At 43.5% G+C, this 12,766-nt stretch overlaps 1 protein-coding gene across 7 annotated transcripts in view; it reads right to left on the reverse strand.

Annotated features, from left to right (window-relative positions):
* The window catches only part of MEGF11 (multiple EGF like domains 11), a 322,743-nt gene that overhangs the window by 19,731 nt on the left and 290,246 nt on the right, over positions 1–12,766 (reverse strand). For all 7 annotated transcript variants that reach the window (XM_033920814.1, XM_033920813.1, XM_033920817.1 and 4 more), the window contains 5 exons: positions 10,467–10,595; positions 8,193–8,321; positions 5,680–5,808; positions 1,426–1,554; positions 381–614 (listed from right to left, as the gene is read on the reverse strand). In XM_033920814.1, coding sequence (XP_033776705.1) covers positions 381–614; positions 1,426–1,554; positions 5,680–5,808; positions 8,193–8,321; positions 10,467–10,595 — 750 coding nt within the window. The remainder of the gene's footprint in view (positions 1–380; positions 615–1,425; positions 1,555–5,679; positions 5,809–8,192; positions 8,322–10,466; positions 10,596–12,766) is intronic.

Below are 12,766 nucleotides of genomic sequence, written 5' to 3' on the forward strand. Positions count from 1 at the left end.
TCCTACTGCTGGATTTGCCACTGAAGCCCACTCCAGCCTATTCTAACCATCCTATCAAAGCCCTCCCCAGCTCCTTCTAAACCAAAACATCATATACGGAACGCCCAGTCCTGGCCTTAAGTTTGCTGATGAGAGTTCCTCTGTGTTCATCCCACGCTTTGTTAAATAGTAGAAGTTAGATGTCCAGGTTGCTATGGATACAGAGATGGAAATACAGCTAAACGGTAAGTGAGTTTCTGTACTTTCTTTCTCCTGTATATGAATGCAGAATTGAATTTTTTTTGTACACACGCCAGTCAGGGTTGCAACGCATGTTCTGTTTGAAGGAGAGGCTCCCTGCTTCCCCTCATGCAGATCTGATGCAAAGGAAAGAGCCTTACCGGAGAGGGAGTAATCTGTGCTGGTCATTCTCGTGGCTGGTGTGTAGGACACGTTGCGCATTTCACGCCCCTTCTCTTTCTGCTTCTGACGATACAAGGCGAAGAGAGCCAGCATCACCACGATCAGGAGAAGCATCACAATGATGCCGATGACGGCGCCCAGGGAGTGCCTCTCCGACACCAGAGCGGGGCTGATCTTAGTGTACGGGTTTAACCCTTCCAGCAGAAAGGCCGCTGCCAAAGGAAACCACAGCACAATGTAACGTCAAGCAGAAGCCCAAAAGGCAACATACACAAAGCCATGCTCCCTCCTCTAAGGTCCCCCCACCCCCCATGGAATTCCTCATCTCTGGGCATATTATAGCCGCTTTCTACATATTACACTGGTTGCCAATTGAAATGAGGATTCAGTAAAAGGTTTTGCCGATTGTGCACCAGGTGGTCTAAGGGGTGGCTCCCTGGAAACACTATATTCCTCCTAGATCTTTGAAGCACTTGGAGAGATCCACTAGACAAGAATGCAGAGGTCAAGCATTTCAACGCACTACCAGGATACCTGAGATTATGTAGGGACAAGATGTCTTTTAAAAAACAATGAAAAACCTTGTTATTTGTTAAGGCTTTCATTAGCTTATTCTTGGGAAGGCTCTTTTAGAGCTTTGTTAACATATTATTTTATGGAATAGGTTTGATGATACTGTTTTTGCTATGTCTGTAGGTATCAAAACTGTATGTTTTTATTGTTATCTGCTTAGTTATTACACGGAGAAGAAAATTTTTAAATAAATAAATATCTCAATAATGACCTTTGCCACTGGCTCACTATCTGAACTTTTCCTTGGATCTGTCTTTCTTTTGGCATAAGTGGCACACATGGAAAGACTAAACTTCACGCGTGTGGGTGGGAAAGGTTCATACTACAAGGTTCAGGCAATGAAAAACTAGCAAATACCTGCTCCCTCAAGCGTTTAAATACAGAAGCAAAGACACAGTCTTATTGCTTTGGTGCCCAGATTGAGGCAGTGTCCAGTGAGCTGTGCTTTACCTTGATCACACCTGATTCCTTTAAAGCCCAGGGTGCAGGAGCATGTTCCTGTCACATGGTCGCAAGTGGCGTTGTTCATACACTCGCAGAACTGCTTGCAGCCATATCCAAAGGTACCCGGAGGGCATTCTGAAAAGTAACAGGGTTTTCATGAGACTCTGCTTTGCTCAGTCACTGTCAAAGAATGAAGATGGAATGGCCAATAGAAGGAACTCAAAAGAAGGCACTCAGCCCTTTTGGATGCCATACTTATGCCTGCTAGACACAGGCGAATTCTGTAATTCTGCATGCTACTTTCTGAAGCCCCCGACACGTCCCTGGCCACATGATGGAAGGAGGTGCCTGGAGCAGTGGTGCCCCCTTTGCTGCTACCCCACACCCCCATGCCACACTTGTGCCTTCCCTTCCCCCACCATATCTCTTTAAATCTTCGCCAGCGCAAGCAGCCTCTTGGTCTGCTGCTCACGACGGAGCTGGCTTTCCTTCTGACATCACTTCCTGTGGCACCATGACCAGGAAGTGATTTCAGAGGGGAGTCAGGCCTGCGCAAGCAGCAGGCTGGAGAAGTTGTCATACTGGCAAAGGTTTAATGAGGTAAGCGGGGGAGGGGGGGGGAGGGAGAATGCAAGTGTGAAAGGGAAAGGGGGGATGGAGAGGTGCCAGCACACAGGGCGGTTTGCCCCCCATCACCCTTACTATGACACTGGCCATACCTACTTTTCAAATAGGTGCTTTGAGAATTAGGCATTGAACCTTACAGACTACTGCACAGGCAGCTGATGGCGCAAATTCTAATTTATTGCAGTAATTGGTTGTTAGCACTCAATTATTGATCGTTAAGGGCTCATTGATTAATTAAGTTGCACAAGCCCAACAACTTTAGGCACCACCGGGCTCTGGAGATAATTCTCTACAGGTCGCCTAAAATTAGGAACCAGGACGATGCGCACCAAGGCTCGGATTCTATGAACAGTACCTAACTGCGAGGTCCTGTTGAGCGCAATTGGCCAGGTGCCATTTACAGACTCGCATCTAAGCACTCTTCGATGGCATTAGGCGTTGAATCCACACCCAAAAGCCACCCCAAATTCGCCCGCAGCCACACCTACGCTAGTCCTGCTATTACGTTTCAATTTACTGATTTTGACTTGACCTCATTCATTGTATTTATATTTGTCTTTTTACTCCTGAATTACACCTGCTGCGCACAGTTAATAAATCCCAATCAATCAATCAATCAGTACTTGCTGGAAGATGCCTTAGTGTAAAGTGTACTGAGTACCCTCCACTGGTGGCTCATGTCGACGTGATGATGTCACTCATGAGCATGATGTCATCACATCTATATCTGTGCACTTCCAGATGCCTTGAGCCGTGGCCACTACATTTATTTATTCATTCATTAAATTTTCTGTACCGTTCTCCCAGGGGAGCTCAGATCGGTTTACATGAATTTATTCAGGAACTCAAGCATTTTCCCCTGTCTGTCCTGGTTGGCTCTCAATCTATCTAATGTACCTGGGGCAATGAGGGGATTAAGTGACTTGCCCAGGGTCACAAGGAGCAGTGAGGGTTTTAACTCACAACCTCAGGGTACTGAGGCTCTAGCTTTAACCACTGCGCCACACTGCGGCTTGAGAAAGTTTGTAAGACGCTGCCGTAGGCAGTTAGATGTGCAAATGAAAGTATATATAACTGCCTGACATGCTCCTGGCCCACCGGTGCCCTTCCCAGGTCCATGACGTCCTTGAGGTTCCACGCTCTGAAACTGGAGCACGCAACTTACAGAATACCGACTGGGCGGTTGCACATGAAACTGGTATCTGGTGCCAATTACGGCCAATTGTAGTCTATTATTGCTTGTTAAAACAAATTATTGGCTCATTATAAAACTAAGTTACCTGCTGTGACAGGGAAGTCCTGCCATGGAGTGAGAAGAGGGGGGGGAAGGAGAGGGAAGAAGGCAGGAAAAGTCCAGCAGTTTTCTCTATCTTCCAGGAAATCAGAAAAAAGAGAGAGAACCTGTTTTTTCCTAGGAGTTCCTGCTCTCAGAGCTCTAGAAAAAACATGGTGCTAGAACCAGCAGAAACCCTGGGAGGGGCAGGCAGGAAACAAAACTCAGGAAGCTGCTCAGGCACCCAGAACAATGATCCTGGGAATTGTAGTAGCAGGGATTTTCTCTCACAAGTGGACTAATTATTTCGGTTTCTGCCAGTGGCCAGTCCATCTGCGCAGCCATGCATTCATCTCCTGGATGTGAAACGGAGAAATGACGATGGGCTGGATGACTCAGTTGATGTCTTATGTCTAAGCCCTTGGCTTAAATTAATGGTTAGAACAGAGCAAGAGGAATCTGGAATTCCTGGTTTGAAATCTTTGGATAGAGCTCTTGAGTTCTGAGCTCCAAGGATGCTGCAGTCTGTGGATGGTGGCCAAACACTGTCACTCTGGTGACTGAACTAGATACAGAGGCAGCTGGAAAAAAATGCACAAATCCCAGAGAAGTCGGAAATGAAGACTTGTGGCATCACAGCCAAAGGTATAGGAAGCCTGAAAACCAAAGGTTATGTCACCCACCCAAGGCAACTAGAAATGGTGCATTTTTCTACTTAGTTCCAATATTATGGAACAATTTGCCAGTAGAGTTAAGAAAGGAAGAATCATTTCAAAACTTTAAGAGACATCTAAAAGCACATTTTTTTCAAATGGCTTTCTCAAATTGAATAATGGAATTGGGATTGCAATCTGCATTAATTTGTATTAATATATTTTTTATATTTTAGTGTTAATTTCTTTTCCTTTCCTATTTTTAATGGAATTCTTTTCATAAATATGATTGAGTTGTGATGTAAACCGCTTTGATCCTTTTTGGCTGTATAGGCGCTATAGAAAGATTTTCCTAAACATAATCCCGGCTCTGTGTGTGCAACCTGTTTCCCCGTGTGGGTGCATCTATGATGCATCTATTCTAGAGATTGACTGCAGGTCAATATGGCCCTTTTCCAATTCTAAATGAAAAAATAACTGCAGATGGATTAACAATTTATTCATGGAAATAAGAGTTTAGTAAATTTCAGATACAATGTACTGCCTATTAATTTGCAATATCTGAGTCATAGACATTACCAGAATCACATTATGCTACAACCGCTTTTTACTGAATTAGGAGCTCATAAATTCACAATTAGGTTTTATGAGCACTAAACTTGCAATATCATAACAAGGGGGGAAGAGCTGAGCTCAACGAATTCACACCTACATTTCCTGCTTAGATTTTTCACAGGAGACAATGCAATTATATGATGAAACTGCAGGGAAATACTTTAAAAACCATTAGGAGGAATACTTAAGCTCTGGAACATGTTGCCAGAGGTTGTGGTAAGAGCGAATAGCGTAGCTGGTTTTAAGAAAGGTTTGAACAAGTTCCTGGAGGAAAAGTCCAAAGTCTGTAACTGAGACAGACATGGGGAAGCCACTGCTTGCCCTGGATTGGTAGCACAGAATGTTGAGACTCTTTGGGGTTCTAGAATCTCGTTACTCTTTGGGATTCTGGAATGTTGCTATTCTTTGAGATTCTGCCTGGAATCTTGAGACTCTTTGGGGTTCTAGAATATTTTGTTACTCTTTGGGATTCTGGAATGTTGCTACTCTTTGGGGTTCCGGAATCTTGCTATTCTTTGAGATTCTGCCTGGAATCTTGAGACTCTTTGGGATTCTAGAATCTTTTGTTACTCTTTGGGATTCTGGAATGTTGCTACTCTTTGGGGTTCCGGAATCTTGCTATTCTTTGAGATTCTGCCTGGAATCTTGAGACTCTTTGGGGTTCTAGAATATTTTGTTACTCTTTGGGATTCTGGAATGTTGCCACTCCTTGGGTTCCGGAATCTTGCTATTCTTTGATATTTTGCCTGGAATCTTAATACTCTTTGGGATTCTGCTACTCTTAATACTCTTTTGAATGTTGCTACTCTTTGTGTTTTGGCCAGGTACTAGGGACCTGGATTGGCCACCGTGAGAACGAGCTACTGGGCTTGATGGACCATTGGTCTGACCCAGGAAGGCTATTCTTATGTTTAACACACATTCCCACAATTATGGTCTGATCCACTACAAGAAACGCAGAATCCGTTTTGGAGAGTATTCGGATGCTACTGCTCACCCTCCATCTGGCCATGATCTGACCTGCTATTGGTTGAGCCCAAAAAGGCTGGAAAGGTTATTCCACAGGAGCAGGAGCCTCTCCAGGCTACTTACTCTGCTCACACTGTTTGCCCGTGAATCCGGTCCTGCAGGTGCATTCTCCACTGATGTGGTTGCAGTCTGCTCCGTTCTGACAATGGCAGATACTCGCACAGTCTTTTCCATAATACACTCCTGGACATCCTGAGAATATTAACGAGGAGGAGGAAAATGATTATGACTCAAAGTGAATTAAAAATTGATTACATGAATAAAATATATGGCAAAAGAATTCACTTGGACATAAATGCGTCTTTGCTAACTAGCGCTCAAAGTGGGTTAACACCGACACCAGAGGGCTTTCAATCTAAGAGCAGACTGTTTAAAAGTAGACTGAAAACCCACCTTTTTGATAAAGCCTTCAATCCTTCACCCTACTCTTCTGCCCTCCAACCCAGCCCTTCCCCTTAACTGTATCCATGACATCCTGTTTAGATTGTAAGTTCTTACTCTTTGTGACTCTGTGCAGCGCTGCGTGCGTCTGGTAGTACACTTCTCCCTCTGTATTCGCGGTTTTAGCTTGCTGGCTCCTCCCCCCAAATTACATCAGCTTGCATAGAGAAATCTCTGATTCCAAGCGTTTCCAGAGAAAATCGCTGATTCCCGGCACTTTCTTCACCGTGTTTTGCCTCTTCTTCAGGAACAGGCCAGGCCTCTCACCATGTTATTTGCGGTTTCACCATATTCACGATGGTTTTTAATAGAAAATAGTGAATAACATATGACAAAGTTATTCGTGGTTTTTCTGTATTCACGGGTCTGTTAATCCCCGATCACAGCGAATACGTAGGGAGAAGTGTAGTCGTAGTAAGAGGCTGATATTGAAAGTAATTTAGCTCCGGAGCCATGATCAAGATGAACAAGCACAGAGGCCTGCTTAGCTGTTTCTTTGGGGGGGAGGGTGCAGCTGTTGTGCAGGTGTTTTGCAAGTTACCGAACCTGAAATTTTCCATCGGCTAAAACAGCGTATCATGCAGTTGCAGGGAGCGCTGAAAGAGAGTGGAGATGTGGCGACACCTGGACAACTGCAACAATTATGGCTCCAGCCGCAGAAGCCTAAGAGAACACTTCCCTGCTGTTTGATCAGCTGTTCCCAAGGGTGAAACGCGATTGGGGATTGCACTTATGTACATAGTTAGCACTGGAGAAGACTGCCTTTTGCTCTGCTTGCATTGCGGTGTTTGAAAACGCTTTGGATTCTACTCTTTTTGGGTTGCTGCCCTTGCCCGTGCCTGCCTACCTCCCTGGGACAGCACAAAACTCTGCCCACTCAGATGTCACAGTGTGGCGGGGGTTTTAAATTGTGGAGGTTAGTGCCAGAGGTCGAGCGCCGAGTTTGTCACGCTGATGAAGGAGCATAACAAAGGAGCATTTCTTTGTGTGCTCCTTCATGCGGACTTCGGAAGTGGCTTATACTTATACAGTATAATCTCGTTATAACGGACTTCAAAGGACCTGGAAAAACAGTCTGTTATATCCAGAGTTGCATTTTTTTAAAATTTTATTTAGATCAACTTGAAACAACGTACAATCAATGAACAACAGTCACTGCATAAGTATATCAGCAACATCAATAACAAAACTCAACAAAACACTGCTATGGCACGAAATGATTGCAAAACCAGAACACTAAAAGATGTTCTAACGCATTATGTCGTACTGTACTGGAAAGAAAAATACTCTAGTCATTTTCTTCTGGGCTGCATTTTGATATTATATCACTGGCACGTCATGCGCCTTGAAGGCGGAGCCTGCATGTCCATTATAGCCAAACAAAACTACAGCTAAAAGCAGCTCTGGGGACCAAATTGTTTGTCCGTTATATGTCCACTGCACTAGAATATAGTCTCCAGTGTACCTGTGCTATATAGTCTATAAGTCTCTAGGCCAGTGGTCTCAAACTTGCAGCCCGTCAGGTACTATTTTGAGGCCCTCGGTATGTTTATCATGATCATATGTCTCTTTAGCTATAAATGACAATAATATCATTAAGATTTAGCCAAAAGGAAAGATTTATAAACTATAACGAGTTTTACCTCATGCAAAATTATCATTTCTTTAATAAGACATTAACTATTTTTTCTGAGGCCCTCCAAGGACCTACAAATCCAAAATGTGGCCCTGCAAACAGTTTGAGACCACTGCTCTTTGCCATCTTAAGTCAGCTGCAGTGCTTCCCATCAGGGAGTCGATTCCAATTCTTCGATGGTTGTATTTTCCTTAACAATGACCTTCCACTTGACAATGACAATATTTTCCACTTTCAATATAGCAAAAATAGGCAGACACACACTGCTTTTACCATAACAATCTTCCTAAAACAGCCTGTTGTGGTCCTATAGAAATCAGAATTTTTGTAACAGTACTTTTTTTTTTTCTGGCAATCAATATCAGGTACAGAATACTTTCCAAATATGAATACACCACCATAGCACATATTAGTCACAAATAAATGGTGACAAGGGCCTTGAAACCTGCGCAATCTCAGTCCTACCACAAGGGAGCAGCATTGTATAGTCAGATCTTACGCTGTGTGCAGTAGAATCCAGTCCAGCCGGGTGTGCAGATGCATTCACCATCGTAAGCACTGCAAAGCGCACCATTCTCACATCTACAGATCTGTGTACAGTCTGGGCCCCAGTATCTAGGAGGACAAGCTAGGGAGAAACAAGCCAAATACCTCCAAAATAAATGATTAGTGCACTATTTATTCTCAAATAGACAAGAAACAAAATAACATCTGCTATACCATGTACTAGCTAATCAGTTCTGTATCTGAGCTTAGTAAAATAAATATTCCTCTCCTCTTGGCATGGGAGAGCATAGAGAAAGTCCACGGGCAGTCTCCTGCATCCTCTGTAAAACTCCTTGATCAGGGTTACCTCTTTTTAGAGGACTGTCCAGGTCTCTGGATGGATTTTCAAAACCCAGCAGTGCAGATGTGATACACTGATGTCACACACATGTGCACCTGTATGTGATGTCATCGCCTCCCATCCAAGCCCTCCTGACATGGCCCCAAGAAGGAGAAGAGATGAAATTTGTATGGGGGTGGGACTAGGGCACAAAAAAGATCCTCTTTTTTTAAAAACAAATCTGATAACCCTATCCTTGATGGACCCTGAGCTCAGAGTCCATATTGGGATGTTGGAAAGAAATTAAACATAAGGAGTTGAAAGTGTCTTGTTAATCCATCCGTGGACATTTCTATAGGTGAAGAGTGGCTTTGAACTTTTCAGCACCCCCTCATACTATTTGGGTTTCTGCCACCTGGATTGCTCATGGTAGGAGACCAGGATATTGGGCTAGATGGACCATTGGTCTGACCCAGTATGGCTGTTCTTATGTGAGCCAAGTATAGGACAATCAAGCCCTTGTGACATCACTGATGAGCTTGGCTCTTATTGGTGGAATGAGGCATTATGACATCACAATCTCAGCTCTGGAATGTTGCTACAGGGGGTGCTGAAAAGTTCTCAGCCCAGCCAAGAAGAGAATGAGGTGGATATGGTTCAATCAATGATCTGAAAAACACACAACAGTAAATACCACATCAATTAAAATACAGCATCTAATAAAAAAATTCAATAAAAATACATAGCCTAATAAAAACGCCACTGTAAGTATATGAATAAGAATCAGCATTGTTATTTTTCAAAGAAATAAGTTTTCAGTTGTTTCCTAAATGTAAGGTATGAAGCAATCAATGGGCCCATCCAGGAGTTCATCTTCCTCGCCTGATATTCCAATGTCCTGTCCAAAAAAGTCTTGTAACGACAGACCCTTGGGATAAGGAAGAGGAACATACTTGGATTTTTGGTACATTTTTTGGAAGTAAACAATTTAAGATAAGATACCAAATAAGAGGGAAATAAACCAAAAAGAGCCTTATAGCAGATACACCCAAACTTAGAAAACACTCTGGCCCCAAAAGGCAGCCAGTACAATCTGGCATAAAAAGGACTAACATGAGCATATTTTTTGAGGCCAAAGATCAGGCGAACTGCAGCATTCTGACCTAGACAAAGTCTTAATAAAATCTTTTTTTGGTAACCCCCAAATAAACAATATTGCAATAATCCAAGGTAGACAATACAAGTAAGTTAGGAAAGCACAGACTGACCCATCTAGATTCCCCTTCTCCATGCTCCTGATAAAAATTAAAAGTGAAAACTAATCCCCAATGTGCACTCCAGAGATAGTATTGCATGGAGGAACAGTACTGGCCCCTTCCTCTCCCCCTGGACTAGGATGAAATGCAATGACTTGACTATCTTTTGGCATAATATGAAGAGAAAGGAGGGAACAACTTCTGCTGCCACCAGATCCCCAACTGTTTAATCCATGACTAGGTGGTAGATCAATGGAATAAGCTTCCGGTGCAGGTGGTGGAGGCCACCAGCGTCCTTGACTTTAAGAGTAAATGGGACAGTTACATGGGATCCCTACGTAGGACGAGTCACTAGCATCTTGACTTATTGGGGCGGGTCAGTAGAGTGGGCAGACTTGATGGGCTATAGCCCTTTTCTGCCGTCATCTTTCTATGTTTAGATGGTTAAGGATTAAGCCTCGTTCCCCCCCCATAAAATCAAATGTTTTGGAGAGAAAGTAATGAAATATTACCAACTAAAGAAAACTTCATTTTCATCAGTAGAGTCTCTCTCCTTCCCCATCACAGATATGTACCTACTTAAAAAGTAACTTCCGTCTTGCCTTGGCAGAAGTGATCAGCCACCTCTGAGCCCCTGCAGGAAGGAGATGTGGATGCTAGACCCAAGGTGCCAAGAGGATGGATTACTCACATTCGGAGCAGTCTTTCCCAATCCAACCCGGAAAACACTGGCAAGATCCATCCGTAGGGTCACAGGTGCCATTGTCGGTGCAAGAACAGATGTTAATACAGGCTTTTCCAAACCTCCCACTGGCGCATACTATGGAAAAAGCGAGAGAGCAGAGACTACAAAGGAGCCGATACAAGTATTCCCAGCTTGGAGTCACAAGAAGGAAAGTGTCTACAAAAATCACACGCTAGAAACTGGAAGAGTATGACCCTCTGCTTCAAGGTGCTGACACAAGAGAGCCTCAACACTTTTCACAGATTACATTATTTTGCAATAATTTGGTGGTAAGAGCGGATAGCGTAGCTGGTTTTAAGAAAGGTTTGGACAAGTTCCTGGAGGAAAAGTTCATAGTCTGCTATTCAGAAATGCATGGGGGAAGGCACTGCTTGCCCTGGGATCGGCAGCAGGGAATATTGCTACACCTTGGGTTTTGGCCAGGTACTAGGGACCTGGATTGGCTACTGGGCTTGATGGACCATTGGTCTGACCCAGTAAGGCTGTTCTTATTATAATGGATGTCTTAGCATTTAGTGCACCTTATGTTTGATTGTTCCAATATCTGGGGGGGGGGGGGGGGGATTTTCTTTGATGGTGCCAATATGGCCAGCATCCAGAAGAGTAATTAGTCACAGCACAACCCAGTTCCAAAACCAGTAGCCAAAATTTACAGTTGCAGTGTGGGGAGAATGTTTTATGTTACTATTCATGAAACTCAGTCTTATCAGCTTTCGTGAAACAGCTCTATTTATTTCTTTACTAATCCTGATGTGTTTTGAGTCTTTTGAATGGGAGATGGAGCTGTCTTCATCTGATCTCTTCTGCCAAATTAAAAGGCTTCTTTAATGCTTGCACTGATCGCTATCAGCAGTGACTGGAATCCTCCTATTGTCACTTGCAGCCAATGCCTTTGAGTTGATAACTTTTTCTTGCCTCTGAGCTTAAACATAAGATGTTATTTTCTTTTTTTTTAATCCTGTAAAGAGAGAAAAGCCTACTGCACATTTTCCCTGAACTAAGAAGAAAAAGGCATGCTGATTGACTTATCCTATAAATGACAGCGATAACATCTTTAAAAATTCAGCTAAAGCCACCTGATGGCTGCTGACAAATGTGCACAGCCACACAGAAAGTCCTTTCCATCCCTAGGGAGGGATAGTGAAACACCCAACAACCCCCCCCCCCCCGGTCTAAACTACCCTGTTTGATATTTAAATAGACAGAATTACAATAGTCCAGCTGAGCGAGGACAGTGGACTGTACCAATAATAATGTTCATGATGAGATAGTGATCTAACTTTCCTTAGCATAAGCAAGCCAAAGAGTTTATCTGATCATGAAATGTAAGAGAAGAATCCAGAATAATACCTAAAATTCTGGAGGAAAAATTAACTGCTCTCCGGAGAAACCAGATACATAGATATAATACCATTTGGGGTACATATGAAATTTGGATCGTCCCATTGATCTCTGCATTATGGCTTACCACACTTTTATAGTTTATGAATCTCCTGGGGTGGGGGAGGGGGTCATAGAAGATATCTAGTTAAATTGATGCTTTTAGTATGTATTAAGAAGCAAGTATAAAATGAGCTAATGTATTGTTAAAAGCTTGATTATACAAGATTGGTGCAATTGTTAATAAAGTGCTTTTGGAACAATAAATAACAGTCCAAAGTCAACGGCTGCCCTGCTTAAACCCCTGTGGTTCCTTTCATTGGACTGAAGTGAAAAGCTGGATCCCTTCATGTGGCACATTGGTTAACCAGAGCTGCTTGAGGAGGAAGCTTGTTCTCTTGCTATCCACCCTGTATCATTTTGGGGTTCGGTGGTGGGGTTGCTGTTTCTGTTGTACTGTTCTCTGATGTCAGGACATTCCTGTGCATACTTAGGAACTGTGAGCGAATGAACGCCTCTATCTTGACATGAGTTTGAGTAGAGTGGGGGAAAATTTAGGATGCAGGTGTGCAGATTATGAAGTACACTCTCCCACAAACACTAGTAGCCACTGACTTGTGCTAATAAACCCCGTACCCCCAGGGTGCCCGGCTGTAAAATTAGCCTTGTGCATGTGCTCTTCTGCGTTTAAGAAGCTTACACTGCTGCTACCTGTCTGTGTTCTCTGGTGGGGATAGCGTGACTGTGAGGCCCACTGAACTTTGGCTTCGCTTATGGTGCAGAAACTGGCCCGTCGTCCTTTTACTGCCTGGTTTTGGCCAAAAGGCTACTTGTATGGATTCGCTTTCAGCCCAAACTGGCTATGT

This window comes from Geotrypetes seraphini, chromosome 14 (genome assembly GCF_902459505.1).
Source record: "Geotrypetes seraphini chromosome 14, aGeoSer1.1, whole genome shotgun sequence".
NCBI lineage: Eukaryota > Metazoa > Chordata > Amphibia > Gymnophiona > Dermophiidae > Geotrypetes > Geotrypetes seraphini.